The 13,236-nt window shown below is 39.1% G+C and overlaps 1 protein-coding gene across 1 annotated transcript; it reads left to right on the plus strand.

Annotated features, from left to right (window-relative positions):
• Positions 1-2,820: 2,820 nt before the first annotated feature.
• Positions 2,821-12,018, plus strand: dcaf10 (DDB1 and CUL4 associated factor 10). The gene is made up of 7 exons (XM_084742619.1): positions 2,821-3,548; positions 6,447-6,560; positions 6,857-7,054; positions 8,394-8,596; positions 8,974-9,054; positions 9,151-9,296; positions 11,389-12,018. Exons 1-7 carry the CDS (start codon positions 3,085-3,087, stop codon positions 11,758-11,760), a joined length of 1,578 nt encoding a protein of 525 aa, XP_084598745.1. The 5' UTR covers positions 2,821-3,084; the 3' UTR covers positions 11,761-12,018.
• Positions 12,019-13,236: the final 1,218 nt, after the last annotated feature.

Consider the following 13,236-nt stretch of genomic DNA (forward strand, 5'->3'; position numbering starts at 1 on the left):
CAATCCTGCTGCCATTAATTTATAGCCAAGTACATGCAGAAAAATTACCTAATGTCATTATGATTTCTTTTCCTGCCATCTCCGGATGACTTTTTTTCCCCCATCATGTCCCAGTGCCATGATCAATAATGATTTTTTTTTTTTTACACAGGATTGAAACTTTTTTTTTTTTTTTTTGGAGGGGGGGTCTGGGTCAATAAAATAAATGCAAGGCAAAAATAATCGCACGATTAAAAAATATTTTCTTCACTGAAAATAATTTTTTTGGACATAAAATCAACTATGTTGCTCATGGAGACATGCCAGTTCTCCTGTGTGCTCAAAAAGCACACTGATTGGTCTGACTGGTTAAACTGAAAGTGTTACAACTACTCTGGTGTTACAACACTCCCCAGTCTCCCCTATTAGACTTTCAAAATCAGACAGAAAAGCATAGTGTGGAGAAAAACAGTGACAATAGTGATGATGATATCTACACTTAATCCTAAATAAAGTAGGTTTTGCAATGAAAAAGATCTTACGTTATAGTAACATAATCACACAGTCACTTTGGATTATTATTTTTACACGTTGCACATATTCTTTATACTGTGAACATTTCTTTGGTCAATACTTTGCACATTCCATCATCTTGTTTTAAGCCCTGTGCAGCTCTTAACATTGTAAAAATCTACTTGGCAATAAGCTGTCAGTGTGGAGACAGTGTGGAGGGCAGAAATGGTTTTGAGGCTTTATGAGAGCAACTGCAGTAATTACACAACTTTTAAAAAATTAACATTGAGGAAGATTATATCCAGAAGGAGGCAGTAATGTGACGTTAGGGATGCCAACTGCTGTAAAATTTCAAACATAAAGAGAAGTTTGTTTGGTCATTTTGGTTAGTTTCAGTTCTATCCAGTTGTTCTTAAGTTATCATAAACTGAATTTAGTCCTGTGTAGTTGACCTTTTTTTTGCACCCAAAACTTTTGTTGCTTGTTTTGTTTCTGAATCATCTCCCTTTTTGGGTTGATAAAACCCTGAATTTGAAAATTCACTCGTGATTTGTCCTGCCTTCCAGCTCAACTCCTCGTAGCCTCTTTAAAACCGACACTGAAACATGAGACCATCCCGTACATAAATCTGATATGTGACAACATGTAGTTGTGATAAGTCACCATATATATGTATTTGTCCACTGCAAACAAACTATTTGTTTTTACTTTTAAAAAGTTAGTATCTGAGCTGCCTTAAAATTTTAAGTTCTCTTGTTAAATAAATTTCATATTAATTCTATCATACTTGAGAAAACGTTTACAATAAACTTAAGATATTAAGTTGAACCAACAAGTCTTCAGTCACACAAACGAACATTGTTTTGAAAAAGTGATTTTCATTAACGTTTTCTAAGTTTAAAGTTGCAGCATATGTTCTTCTCAGTAAAAAAAGGGTACAATGCATGCTGGGATTTCTGCTGATTATATTCCTTTAGAAACTTAATTAGATGTGTTGATTGAACTCTGTACAGTACGCTCATTTGGCTCATCATTTTAGTTCAAATTACTTAAGTTTGGAAGAACCCATGTTTATAAGTTCTGGAGTGTTCTGAAAATAAATACATTTTAAGTTTGATAAATGTTTACAAATAAAATGTGTATACTTACATTACTTTTTAAATTATGTATTAATATATTTATATTTATTTAGATTTATGCAGAACTATATATGGGACTGTCAATTCACAAACAAAAAATGCTACCGAAGTTCTGGGCCCATAAAAAAGTCAACTAAACAGGACTAAAGTTGGGCTTTGATAACAAAGAACAAGCAAATAGAACTCAATACAACAAACTGACCGAACAGAGTGTGTCATGTTTGAAATTTTACAGCAGTTGGCACCCTTAACCTTACATTACTGCTTCCTTCTGGATATAATCTTCCTCCATGTTTTTTTTTAAGTTGTGTAATTATTGTAGTAGCTCATAAAAGCCTTTTTTTTTTTTACTTTCCACACTGACAGGTTTCCTGCCAAGTAGGTTTTGGTTTTGCCTTGTTAACACAGTAAAAAGCTTGCAGTATTTGTCCAGCAGATGGCAGTAACCAACCTACGAATGTGCCTCAAAATGGTCAAGGAAGCGGAACTTCGTCATCTCTTTTTATTTTGCATTTGTTTTGGTGAGAAGAAAAGTGTCAGGCTAGTTAGAATAAAAACATAAAACTTCCGTCTGGATGCTTCAGCTTAAAATAATTAATTGAAATGGATTCGTTGCTACGTAATTCGATTCACAAAAACGGCAACAAATACACTTAAGTAAATCAATCAATAGTTTTAAAATTTATATTTTTATGTAACAGTGTAATATACAGTGAGAAAGTTGTTATTGTGAAATAAATCCTGATAGGATGATGCAGGACCCCGATGTACATTATCCCTCTTAATACATGGTTTCTTACTAAAAATAAAATAAAATGAAATAAAATAAATAAAAAATGGCTCACATTTATGTGATTTTCTGGATTTATTTCACAATAGTGACCTGCTCACTATATATTACCGTGTTTGTTACATAAAAACATTCATTTTAAAATTATTTTAGTGATGCAACAATGATTTTATTGTCCCTCCTGAGGTTATGATCAGAACTGTGTCCATAGCTAAGGTCTGTTATACATAGTAACGGCCTGCTATAAAGAAACAACACACCTTTGAATGATGTAATTGACCAATCTGAATCGAGTAGTCAACGAAGTCGTGTAATAAAATGCAATTAAAATGAATATATAACAAATACAATGTGTTTTGGCTTTATTTAACAAGCACATAGTTTTATTTTGTACTTTTATTTTGAAGGCTATATGTGTCCTCTTCCGGTCGCATTTTAGCTAACCGTGTTCGGTTTGACGCGCGGCGATGAGGCGCTGCCAAGTCTGACAACAAAATATATTTTACTCTACGTAACCTATGCAGCTAAAATCCACTAACATGGCACCTTAAAGGGGTGAAAGAAGACACGGTTTCATGCTCGGTAGGTGACCGGAGTCAGTTAACTTCTTAGCCGTTGAGCCGAGACGCTGCGCCCCGAAACACAGACGCTGGAGGAGCTACAATGAGCTCGGAGCACCAGAGCGACAGCGAGGACGCCGACGAGTCGCAGGACAGGCCCAACAGCGGCAGCGACAAAGACGAGGACCCCGACATCGACGACTCGGACGTGGATGATGACATCGCTCGGGTTGGGTCTCCTTCGCTGCCGGGGAGCAGCGGGGAGCGGCCGGAGCGCAGAGCGAGGTCTCCCGGGGCTGAGGAGCGAGAGCCCGGCGGGTGCCAACCGTCCGCCGCGCGGCAGACAGGGAGCGGCGGGGACTCCTGCACCGACACCCGCAGGGGGAACAGCCTGTTTTCATGGCTGCAAAGCAGGACAATAAGACGAGGGGTGTTTGTGGACCCAGCTAGGGACAACTTCAGGACAATGACCAGTTTGTACTGCTCTATGAATCCGGCTGTGGAGTCTGTCAACTTGAGCACTCAGACCCACGGAGCGGTGTTCAACCTGGAGTACTCCCCGGACGGGTAAGACAACATTTTGGGCCTTTTACCTGGAGCTAATGCCCACAGGGTTCACACTTTCCTGGAAATCTTTGCGATCTTTAACAGTGCATTGAAATTGTTTGGAAAATATTGGTTAAATAGCCTGGACAGTGCTTAGATTGCATCATCAAATTCACCTTCTCATGCTTTATCTCTGGACTCATTACCCATGGATCACTTCACATGCATAGGAAAAAAACACAGATTGCTATTTATGATGAAAGGGCAATAATTTTAAAACTTAAGCATGGTTTCTTAACTTGTAAAAACTCATTCATAACCTGTCAATCTAACAATCAAAACATGTCAGTTTTAAGTTCTTGGAATTTCTCCAAACTAAACCTCGAAAGTCTTGCAGCAACTTCTCACAGTAACCACAACTGAAGGCTGCACACACACAGGGTGTTAAGTCTTAGTGACTAGACAGCAGATGTAGGAAGTAAATCCTGCAGACAAACCAGGTCAAGCTGTGTCCAGTCTGGGTCAAGTTTGTTTGTGACAGCAAGTCTTGTCTGCACGGTTAAGTGGTTTTGTGCAAAATGCATTTGTTTTTACAGGAGACGAAAATACCCTGAACCTGCTTAACCTCGTGTTGCATCACAGTTTTAATAATCTTGTTCACATTATTGCCACTGCTGGTAGAGGGACGCCTCTCGTGATGTTTCCGCATCACAGAAAGGGATGTAGTTGAATGTAAATACAAGCAAAGTTCAAAGAATATTATTAATGGAATTGCTTTGCCTTTTGCTCTTCAGATGATCACTGACCCTGTGTCATTTTAATAATTTATTGTTTGGCTCAGTTCTGCAGCTGTGATCCATACAGCATCACAAATCAAAAAAACAGAAACTGCTCAGAAGCTGAAAGAGAGGGTTATTTCATTTTTTCTTTTATAGTATAAGGACAGCACTTATTAATCAACATTTCTGTTACCCAGCTGGTTGATTTTCAACTGCATCCATTTGGACAGATGTTTTAAAACTTATAAAATGATCAAACTTGACAGAACAAAGACCACAGGACATCATAATGTCAGAAACAGCAATAGAACAACAATTCTCAAGACAGAGCACAAGCCACGCAGAGCAAGAGGAAACAGTAGAACATCTGTACAATAACGCAGCAACAACAAACACTATTTTGGCACAAATTTTTGTGCAAGCTACACAAAGCAAGAACACACAACTAAGTATTATAGACTATAACCATCTTTTGTTACATGCAGACATGCAGAGCAGCAATAAAGAGTAGACAGCAGTCTATATGTTGATGTTGAGAAGCAGTTACTGGTTTGTTAAAAGCACTAACATACAAGCCATGCAGCACAGAGGCGTAAGTCCAAATTATTTGGACAATGGATATTTCATGCACACACAAGCCCTGCAAAGCTGGCTGTCTCGCAACAAGCAGAGGATATAGATCAAGTTAACAGCAGGTTAGCCAATAATAACAACAGTTGTATTAAAAAAAAAAAAAAAATCAATGTACTACCTAGATTCAAAATGTTCAGATGTCTGATTTTTCAAAAGCGAGACCTTGAGTCTTTGTGTGAAAGTGTGATAGGTGTTACAGTTTCTTATTTCATTTGGAGAGTGTTCCACACTTCAGAATCTCTTACAGATAAGTTAAATTTCTTCTGTAACCTGGCTTGACACCTTAGTGAACCTCAGTTTTTGCTTCTTGGTTTACCCAGTCCTTCATCAAAGAAGGCTGAAGGGAAAAAAATATTGTTCAGATGGGCTGATAATACAGCACCTGCAAATGTGGGATGGCAGCAACTGACATTTGAGATAATGCCAAAGAAATTTGTAATGGAGAGATTCAGATATCATTTTTATTGGCAATTATTGTTTATTTTCTGTTTCTTTCTATCCAAAATTTAGTCAATAATCAGTTTCTTAAAAAAGATCTTTCCACTTATATTTAGAACCTTTGTGGAAATTTTTAATTAACTAAGACTTCAAAAAATAGGGAGGATTTCAGAACCAAATCAGGAAGTCTGAGGTCCCCCATCATCCCCCCATGTTTCTTGCATTCTGGCGACTGTTAAAGAAAAAACAAAACAAAATGATGAGTGTACTGCAACAGCAATTTATGTTGTTTTAATTATGAGAAAAGAATACTTTGCCCCTCTGGGGTGAATCTCTGGCATTAACTAGTATGAATCAGTTTTCATTAATTCAGAGAAAATTGAGATATCTTTCACTCACTGAGCGAAGGCTTATATGTCAGAAACAGAAAAGGATAAAAAAAAATGTGTGAAATTTTGACATAAATCAGGAGAAATATGGGAGAATAGTGAAGGATGGAGGAAATCAGGAGAGAGCAATGAAAAACTTTGTCCAGAAAAATTAGGAGAGTTGGTGCAAGCAATCAGTTTAGGCCTAAATGTGTGTGATCATGGTCAGAAATAACACAACCAAACTTAATTCACAAAGTACAGCTTTCTGGTCGCTGTCAGACATTTCGTGCTTAACCCACTTTCAGGTGTAGTAGCCCCTCTTTTTAGGAATGAGGTTCTTATTTTGTCTCAGCTGGTCAGAGTCCTTCTCCTGTTCAGATTAACCTGCTCTGTGTCACATTCTCTCTCCTCCTCCTTTGTGTTGCCTCCATGCACATTTCCAACCTGCATCCATGTCAAGTGGATGAAGGCAAAGTGTTGCCCAAATGATGAAAAATATTACTTTAAATATTGATAGAGCATAATATGAAATGATGGACCCTTTTCTGTGGCCACACGATATATGTCATCGTATTGTACAGCCTGACTGTGTTGGTGCTAGCTGAGTTGTGTTTGTGTTTATGTACTGGAAAGATGAACTCTTTCCTCCTCTTGTATGTTTTATGAGCGTGTCTGATTTGTGTGTCTGCTCTGCTCAGGTCTGTGCTGACTGTGGCCTGCGAGCAGACCGAGGTCCTGCTGTTTGATCCCATCTCATCCAGACACATCAAGACCCTGACAGAGGCCCACGAGGACTGCGTCAACAACATAAGGTGTGTTCTTCTTGTCCTAAAACACCCAGGGAGGATTTACAGAGCAAGCATGCAACATCCTTCCCTCATATCAGGGAAGGGGCTGAGGGAATTGAAGTTCAAAGCAGTGAAAAAAACATTGAGGATGGTAACATTATCCCCTAAATCGTCTTTACCTGTAAAAGTAAGCTCCTTGTCAGGATATGAAGCACAGAGGCCAAGAGAAACTACCAAAGGGATCAAGCTGCTGTCTAGGTTCATTCTGCAGAGAATTTTAAAGAAAATGTTCCTGTGATTGATCTTGATCTACCCTGCAGGTTTTTGGACAATCGTTTGTTTGCCACCTGCTCTGATGACACCACCATTGCATTATGGGACCTGCGTAAGCTGAATTCAAAGGTTTGCTCGTTGCACGGCCACGCCAGCTGGGTGAAGAACATCGAGTACGACACCAACACTCGTCTCCTCGTCACGTCCGGCTTCGACGGCAACGTCATCACGTGGGACACTAACAGGTTAGTGTGTGCAGATGTGTGTACGTTTGAAAATGCGCATCCTCATGTTCTCTGCACCTTTTTTTGAGATGATGCGTGATCGAATATAGCTTAACATTTGTAAACTTTTTAGGATTGTAGTAAGGACTGCAGCAAATTATTATTTTCATTATCAAGTCCCAAAAATGCTGTGGAATTATAAAAACATCCATTAGAAGATGTTTTTGTTGTGCTTATTTTGTCACGTTACCTCACATAAACAGTCCAAAACCCAAATATATTCAGTTTATAATGATTTAAAACAGAGAAATGATATAAATCCACAGATTTGAGAGGCTAAAACCAGTAAACATTTGTCATTTCTTTCTCAGTGAATGACATGAATGATTAATCAGTTATCACAAGTGCTCTCAATTAATTTTCTGTCAATCAACTTGTTATTCAGCCTTTATTTTCAGCATTTTCCAGCAATAAGTCTGTTTGCCCTAGGCCAGTAGATTCAATCAGCCAGTTGCCCAACTGGGCCAGTGCTCAGAAAAGAAAAAGAGTTATTTAATTTAAACCATTTTTAACAAGCCAGCCTTTGTCTGTCCATGAGCAAGCGTGAGCAGTGTGCGCTGCATGAAGACAGACACAGACACGCTTCTTTACTTCATAGATAAGCTGGCATAGAAATGCATTCATGATAAAATGCAAGAGACCATTCATTGAATCTTGGAGAAAAACATATGTCAGGGTGACATGACTGGGACTGTTTTTAAAGAGACAGATAATTACCGGAAACAGTCCCTCAAAAGTCAGGGGAAATGTCGGCAGCAGTTGTTGTGTGTGTGTCAAGAAGGGAAAATTTGGAAACTGATAACTAACTAGTAACTAAAGCTGTCAGACCTGATTGGTTTAGTGGCAAAAAACATTATTGGACCCTGACTAATGCCAGTAAATATGGAAAATTACCTTTTTTGTCTCTTATATGTATGTCATAATCCAACCACTTTTAGTGAAATGTCCCATTTCTGGTCTGCAGTTTATGTTGTTCCAGGAGCTGCACACTGAACAATACATCACTGACTTTTTAAGAGTCTTTCCCCCATCAAATAAAAACGGCAACTTTACAACTTTGAAGGTGGAGTAAATGGGTTTTTTGGCTGTAACTCAACCCTGAGAATCTAATTTTATTTTCTCCTGAGCAACTACCCAGAGTTTCTGTAACTCTAGTCGAGCCGTTTCACCGCGGATGGTTCGTCTTGACGCTTCCCACCTTCAGCAAACATTTTTGACCGGAATTACGTCGACTAATTTAAAAAGACGTCATCAATCCTCGCCTAAGTTAACCCCTTTCCTGATTGTTCTTACCCTGCAGGTTTACAGAGGACGGCTGCCCGCACAAAAAGTTCTTCCACACCCGCTACTTAATGAGGATGCGCCTGACGCCCGACTGTTCCAAGATGCTTATCTCCACTTCCTCAGGGTACCTGCTCATCCTCCACGACCTGGACCTCACGCAGTCCCTTGAGGTGGGCAGCTACCGTATGCTGCGTGCACGACGGACGCCACTCAGCTCAGGTCAGATCACAGACTTTTGCCTTTGTTTTTGTTAATTTTTTTTTACTGTGTTAATGCCTTTGTATGAAGCTTGCAATTAGTTTATTATGTTGTTAGTTGATTTAGACTTGGTTGAATAATTATTTTTTGTAATTTATCAGGAAAAATACAAAATATTTCAGTATAGATTCATAAATGCAAAGAGTTACTTGGTTATCTGCTTTTAATATCATTTTAACTGTAATACTTTGCATGTTTTAGCCATTGCCAGATAAATTTACCACTTTTAATTTATCATTACTGACGTTTTTTTTTTTAACTAAATGGTGAAGTGATCAGAACGTTACTGTTGCTTCCAGAGGAAAGAAAATGATTTTGACCCGGCTGTGTTTCTGTAGATGGAGGCACATCAGCGTCCAGGTCAGCTGGAACTCCTCGCCAGGGAAACGACTCCAGCAAAATCCACCCTCACCGAGAAGGTCAGAGACGATCACAGCGTAAAACTGAATAACAGAGCTGTCAGCGGGAGCAGTAAAGATCGGCCATAAAGCTGTCATAAACTTTGTTCTCTGCAGGTCTTTCTCCCCGGAACAGCCTGGAGGTTTTGACTCCAGAGATCCCTGGAGAGAGAGACAGGGGGAACTGCATCACCTCCCTGCAGCTCCATCCTAAAGGCTGGGCCACGCTCATCCGCTGCTCCAGCAACATGGACGACCAGGAGGTGAGAAACGCTCAGCTGCAGATACACCTGTTTTTAAGACAGGATCCTCACTTCTGTTTATTAAATCGCCTCACTGCTGCTCACTGTCTCCATCTTAATCATTTAGTCAGTAATTTGTGACTTCTGTCGACCATTTGCTGGTGTATTATAGGAATTTTCATCATCACGTAGAATTCGATGTCATACTGCAGTTGCATGTGTTGAGTTTGCAAAAACCTCAGTAGGTCTGAAGAATAAAATTTGTAGTTTTCTTCTTTGCAGCAGCTTGAATTCACCACAGTTACAAGTTGATTTCCGATGGCAAACAATTTGAGACGTTTTCCTGACAGCCTCTCCTCTTCTTCTTGATGTGATCGGTACATTGGCCTGCAGCGAAGGCTGTCCCCCTGTACCATTTCTGGGGTTTCCAAGCTTCAGTGAGAATCTTCGAAGTGGGGCAACATATCTGTCATACTTTCCTCAAAGTTATTTACTTATATACTTTGTTATTAATGCTCCCTTGGGAGTATGCTTTACTGTGCACTCGATTCACATGCACACGGCTGGTTTTGTTGCTTTTTTTGATGCAGCAGACGCGACGTCTCCTTCCTCTCCAAAAACAACCCCAGTTTATTACCAAGGGAATAGTAGAAGCTTTAAAGCATCTGGGTCAACCCTACCAGTAGCACACATAAACAAAAACATCAAAAATCCTGTTTTTGGAATTTTCAGGAAGCTTTCTATAAAAGTAGCCACATGCGCAGTGAATTTTAGACACCAGTCACAAACCTTAGCAATCAGAAGTCATACCAATTGGGTTTTTACAAAGCCAGATTTCATGAAGCACAGACAGAACAATTAATTAATTATAATTATATTTGTGTTTTGGTGCTGAAACCCGAACAATACTTTTAAAAATGTCTTACAAACATGTTTTACTCCACAAATTGCTTTTTTTTTTTCAAAGGGTTTTTTTCAAAACCAAAGTTTACAAATGATAAATGTCCAAACACAAGCAGCCATGTAAGAGTTTTGCCTCCATAAAGTATGTCTAAACTTGACAACTTTTAAATTTTTGATTTGATGAAAGAATAAGTAAAGAAAGTTACTGTTGCAGATACCAAAAAAGTATGTGTCCACCCCACACTCACTCAAAGATCAGATCTGACAATTATTTATCAATGTTCTGCAAGACAAAGCTGCTTTTATCAGGGATGTGTCGATCTGATACTCAGTAAGTGTAAAGAGAAGTGTGTCTTGAGCAGCACAGATAGGCAGCATGTGTCATGTGTCATTAGAGAAACCTGTCAGCAGAGTTATTTTAAGATCAAGGAACAAAAAAGCAAAACAGACGAGTGCAATTTATGTGTTTGTATAAATTTCATTTTGAATGTTTGAATGGTGCAGAAAAGATGATGTTAAAAGTCCTTTGTGTAAAAAAAAAAGTCAAAGTACAAAGAGGAGCAGTATTGCATAACTAAATCATGTTCATGGCTGTGCATTTCTTCTTCCATGGGAGTAGAATATTTGCTTTACCGTCAGAGCATGACAGAGTAGTTGGCTTAGATAAACAAAGTGCATCCATTCAAGTGTAGAATTAACAGCTTACCTGTTTCAGAGTGAAAAGATGCTATTGGATTGGTATATTTATCTGCAGATAGTCTAGTTTGTGGTGTCTGTATTAGGATATGACATGAAAAAGTGGTACTGAGTCATCCTGAGCTTTTATCACGGTTACTCAAGCAGCTTATCTTGTCAAAGTATCACTTATCTTTAAATTCTTTTACATTGGAAGCTGTAGTCTGTGTGAGTTTGTCCTACTGATGAACTCTTTATGCCCACAAGAAAAAAAATAGAAGAAACTTTGGACAAATCAGACGTGTTTTTAATACAATTTAGTTGCAGTTTTCCTTCAGTGCAGTTCTGCTGTTGGATGTTTCTGTGACTTTGTGTCTCATCTGAAGCAAATAGTCACTCACGGTCGGTTGGTGCCGCTGCGGGTCCTAAACCAACAACCAGTGTCTTTCCAGTGACGACACCAACGTGATTCAGAGTTTCCAACCCTACCGTGTGACACTGACTACGTCTAACTCTCCTTCCTGTCTCTCCCCAGTGGACGTGTGTGTACGAGTTCCAGGAGGGAGCGCCCACCCGCCCGCTCGTCTCCCCCCGCTGCTCCCTCCGCCTCACCCACTACATCGAGGAGGCCAACGTCGGCCGGGGCTACATCAAAGAGCTGTGCTTCAGCCCGGACGGACGACTCATCTGCTCCCCGTATGGCTACGGCGTCCGCCTGCTGGCCTTCGACGAGAGCTGCGGCGAGCTGGCCGACTGCCTGCCCGTCCAGACCAGCTGCCTCAGGGAGATCCGCTCCATCTACTCGCACAGCGACGTGGTGCTCACCACCAAGTTCTCCCCGACGCACTGCCAGCTGGCCTCGGGCTGCCTCAGTGGACGTGTCGCCCTTTACCAGCCCAAGTTTTAACAACCTGAGCGATGCACTGCAGACCTGGGGACAGAAGTGCTAATCAGGGTTCCTGCACAGACCTAGAAATGTGGAGAAAAACACCTCAGATTGACCCAGAATACTGTTCGTAAAGCATCATATTTTCTATGATTTTAAACTCCTGTCATCTAATATGTGCAGATTTTTGTTGTGCAAAATCTGTATCTACATAGTAAAATGGCTGGGTCTGCAGCTAATTAAGATCATTCTCATTCTCAAGTAATGTAACATAATTTTCTTGATTAATAGATTAGTTATACGGTATATAAATGACAGAAAAAAAAAGAATATTGATCAGTGTTTCCCAAAGTTCAAAGTTCCAATGTCTTGATTTGTCCACAGACAGAGATATTCAGTTTACTGTCTTAGAGGAGTAAAGAAACCAGAAAATATTCACATGTGAGAGGCTGAAATCAGAGAATCTCAACATTGTTTTTCTTAAAAAAACGATTAATGGATTATCAAAATAGTTGGCGATTAATACTTGACAGCTAATCGAGTAATCGACTGCAGTTGCAGTTGTAAATCTGGCGTTCTTCGTTTCCTTTGGTCTAAATTAGAGCTGCAATGATCAATCGGTTAATTGATTGAAAGAAGGGCTGAAACTTTTTTTGCATTTTCCTTAACGGTTAGTGGAAAATGCTAATAATCAGATAATGATTAATAATTTAGCAGACACAAAATGCACATTTTTCTTTTCTGTAGAATTTAGAATTTATTTTGGTCTGTAAATAGAAATTATTATTATATTATTTTAATAGCAACGTACAATCAAACAACAAAACACAAAACAAGTTAAAGTTTCTTTTTTCAGACAATGTCAAACAAGGTGCAATTAATGAATTGCTATAACAATTAATTAATCGATTAATCATTAACTTTCCTTATCAAAAGGAAGTTAGCTGTGAACTATATTGATAATCAATTAATCGTCATTTTCATGAAAAAAATGTCAAACATTTGCTGGTTCCAGCTTCTTAAATGTGAGAATTTTCTGCTTTATGTGTCAGTTATGACAGTAAATGAAGAGTCTTTGAGTTTTAGACTGATGGTTGGATGAAAGAATCAATTTTAAGACGTCACTTTGGGCTCTGGGAAAACATGTTGAGCATTTTTTTTTTGACATTTTATAGACCAGATGATTAATCTTGGAAATAATCGGCAGATTAATCGACAGTGACAGTGATTGTTAGTTGCAGGCCTAGTATAAATTATATCAAAAACATCAAAGAAAATTAAATTACAAAAAGAAAAGAATCTTTAGGAACCCTGAATAAAATGTCCGAGCATTTGTTTTAAAGTGCTGAAGTGGAGCAGGTGGGTGGGATTTACTGTGTTTGATATTTCAAATAGTCTGAGGAACAGTATAAACGGAATATTGAGACTTTTCTGGACCCTCTGCCAGACAATCTGTACGGAAAACTCCACTCATCTGGCACCTAAAAGGAATACAGC

This window comes from Lutjanus erythropterus, chromosome 18 (genome assembly GCF_056507025.1).
Source record: "Lutjanus erythropterus isolate fLutEry1 chromosome 18, fLutEry1.hap2, whole genome shotgun sequence".
Lineage (NCBI taxonomy): Eukaryota > Metazoa > Chordata > Actinopteri > Lutjaniformes > Lutjanidae > Lutjanus > Lutjanus erythropterus.

Bases quoted from the DNA above. Each gene is read 5' to 3' on its own strand.
- dcaf10 (XM_084742619.1), top strand. From the start codon at position 3,085: ATGAGCTCGGAGCACCAGAGCGACAGCGAGGACGCCGACGAGTCGCAG. The intron at 3,549-6,446 runs GTAAGACAACAT...TGCTCTGCTCAG, and splicing joins CTGGAGTACTCCCCGGACGG to GTCTGTGCTGACTGTGGCCT. The intron at 9,055-9,150 runs GTCAGAGACGAT...TGTTCTCTGCAG, and splicing joins AATCCACCCTCACCGAGAAG to GTCTTTCTCCCCGGAACAGC.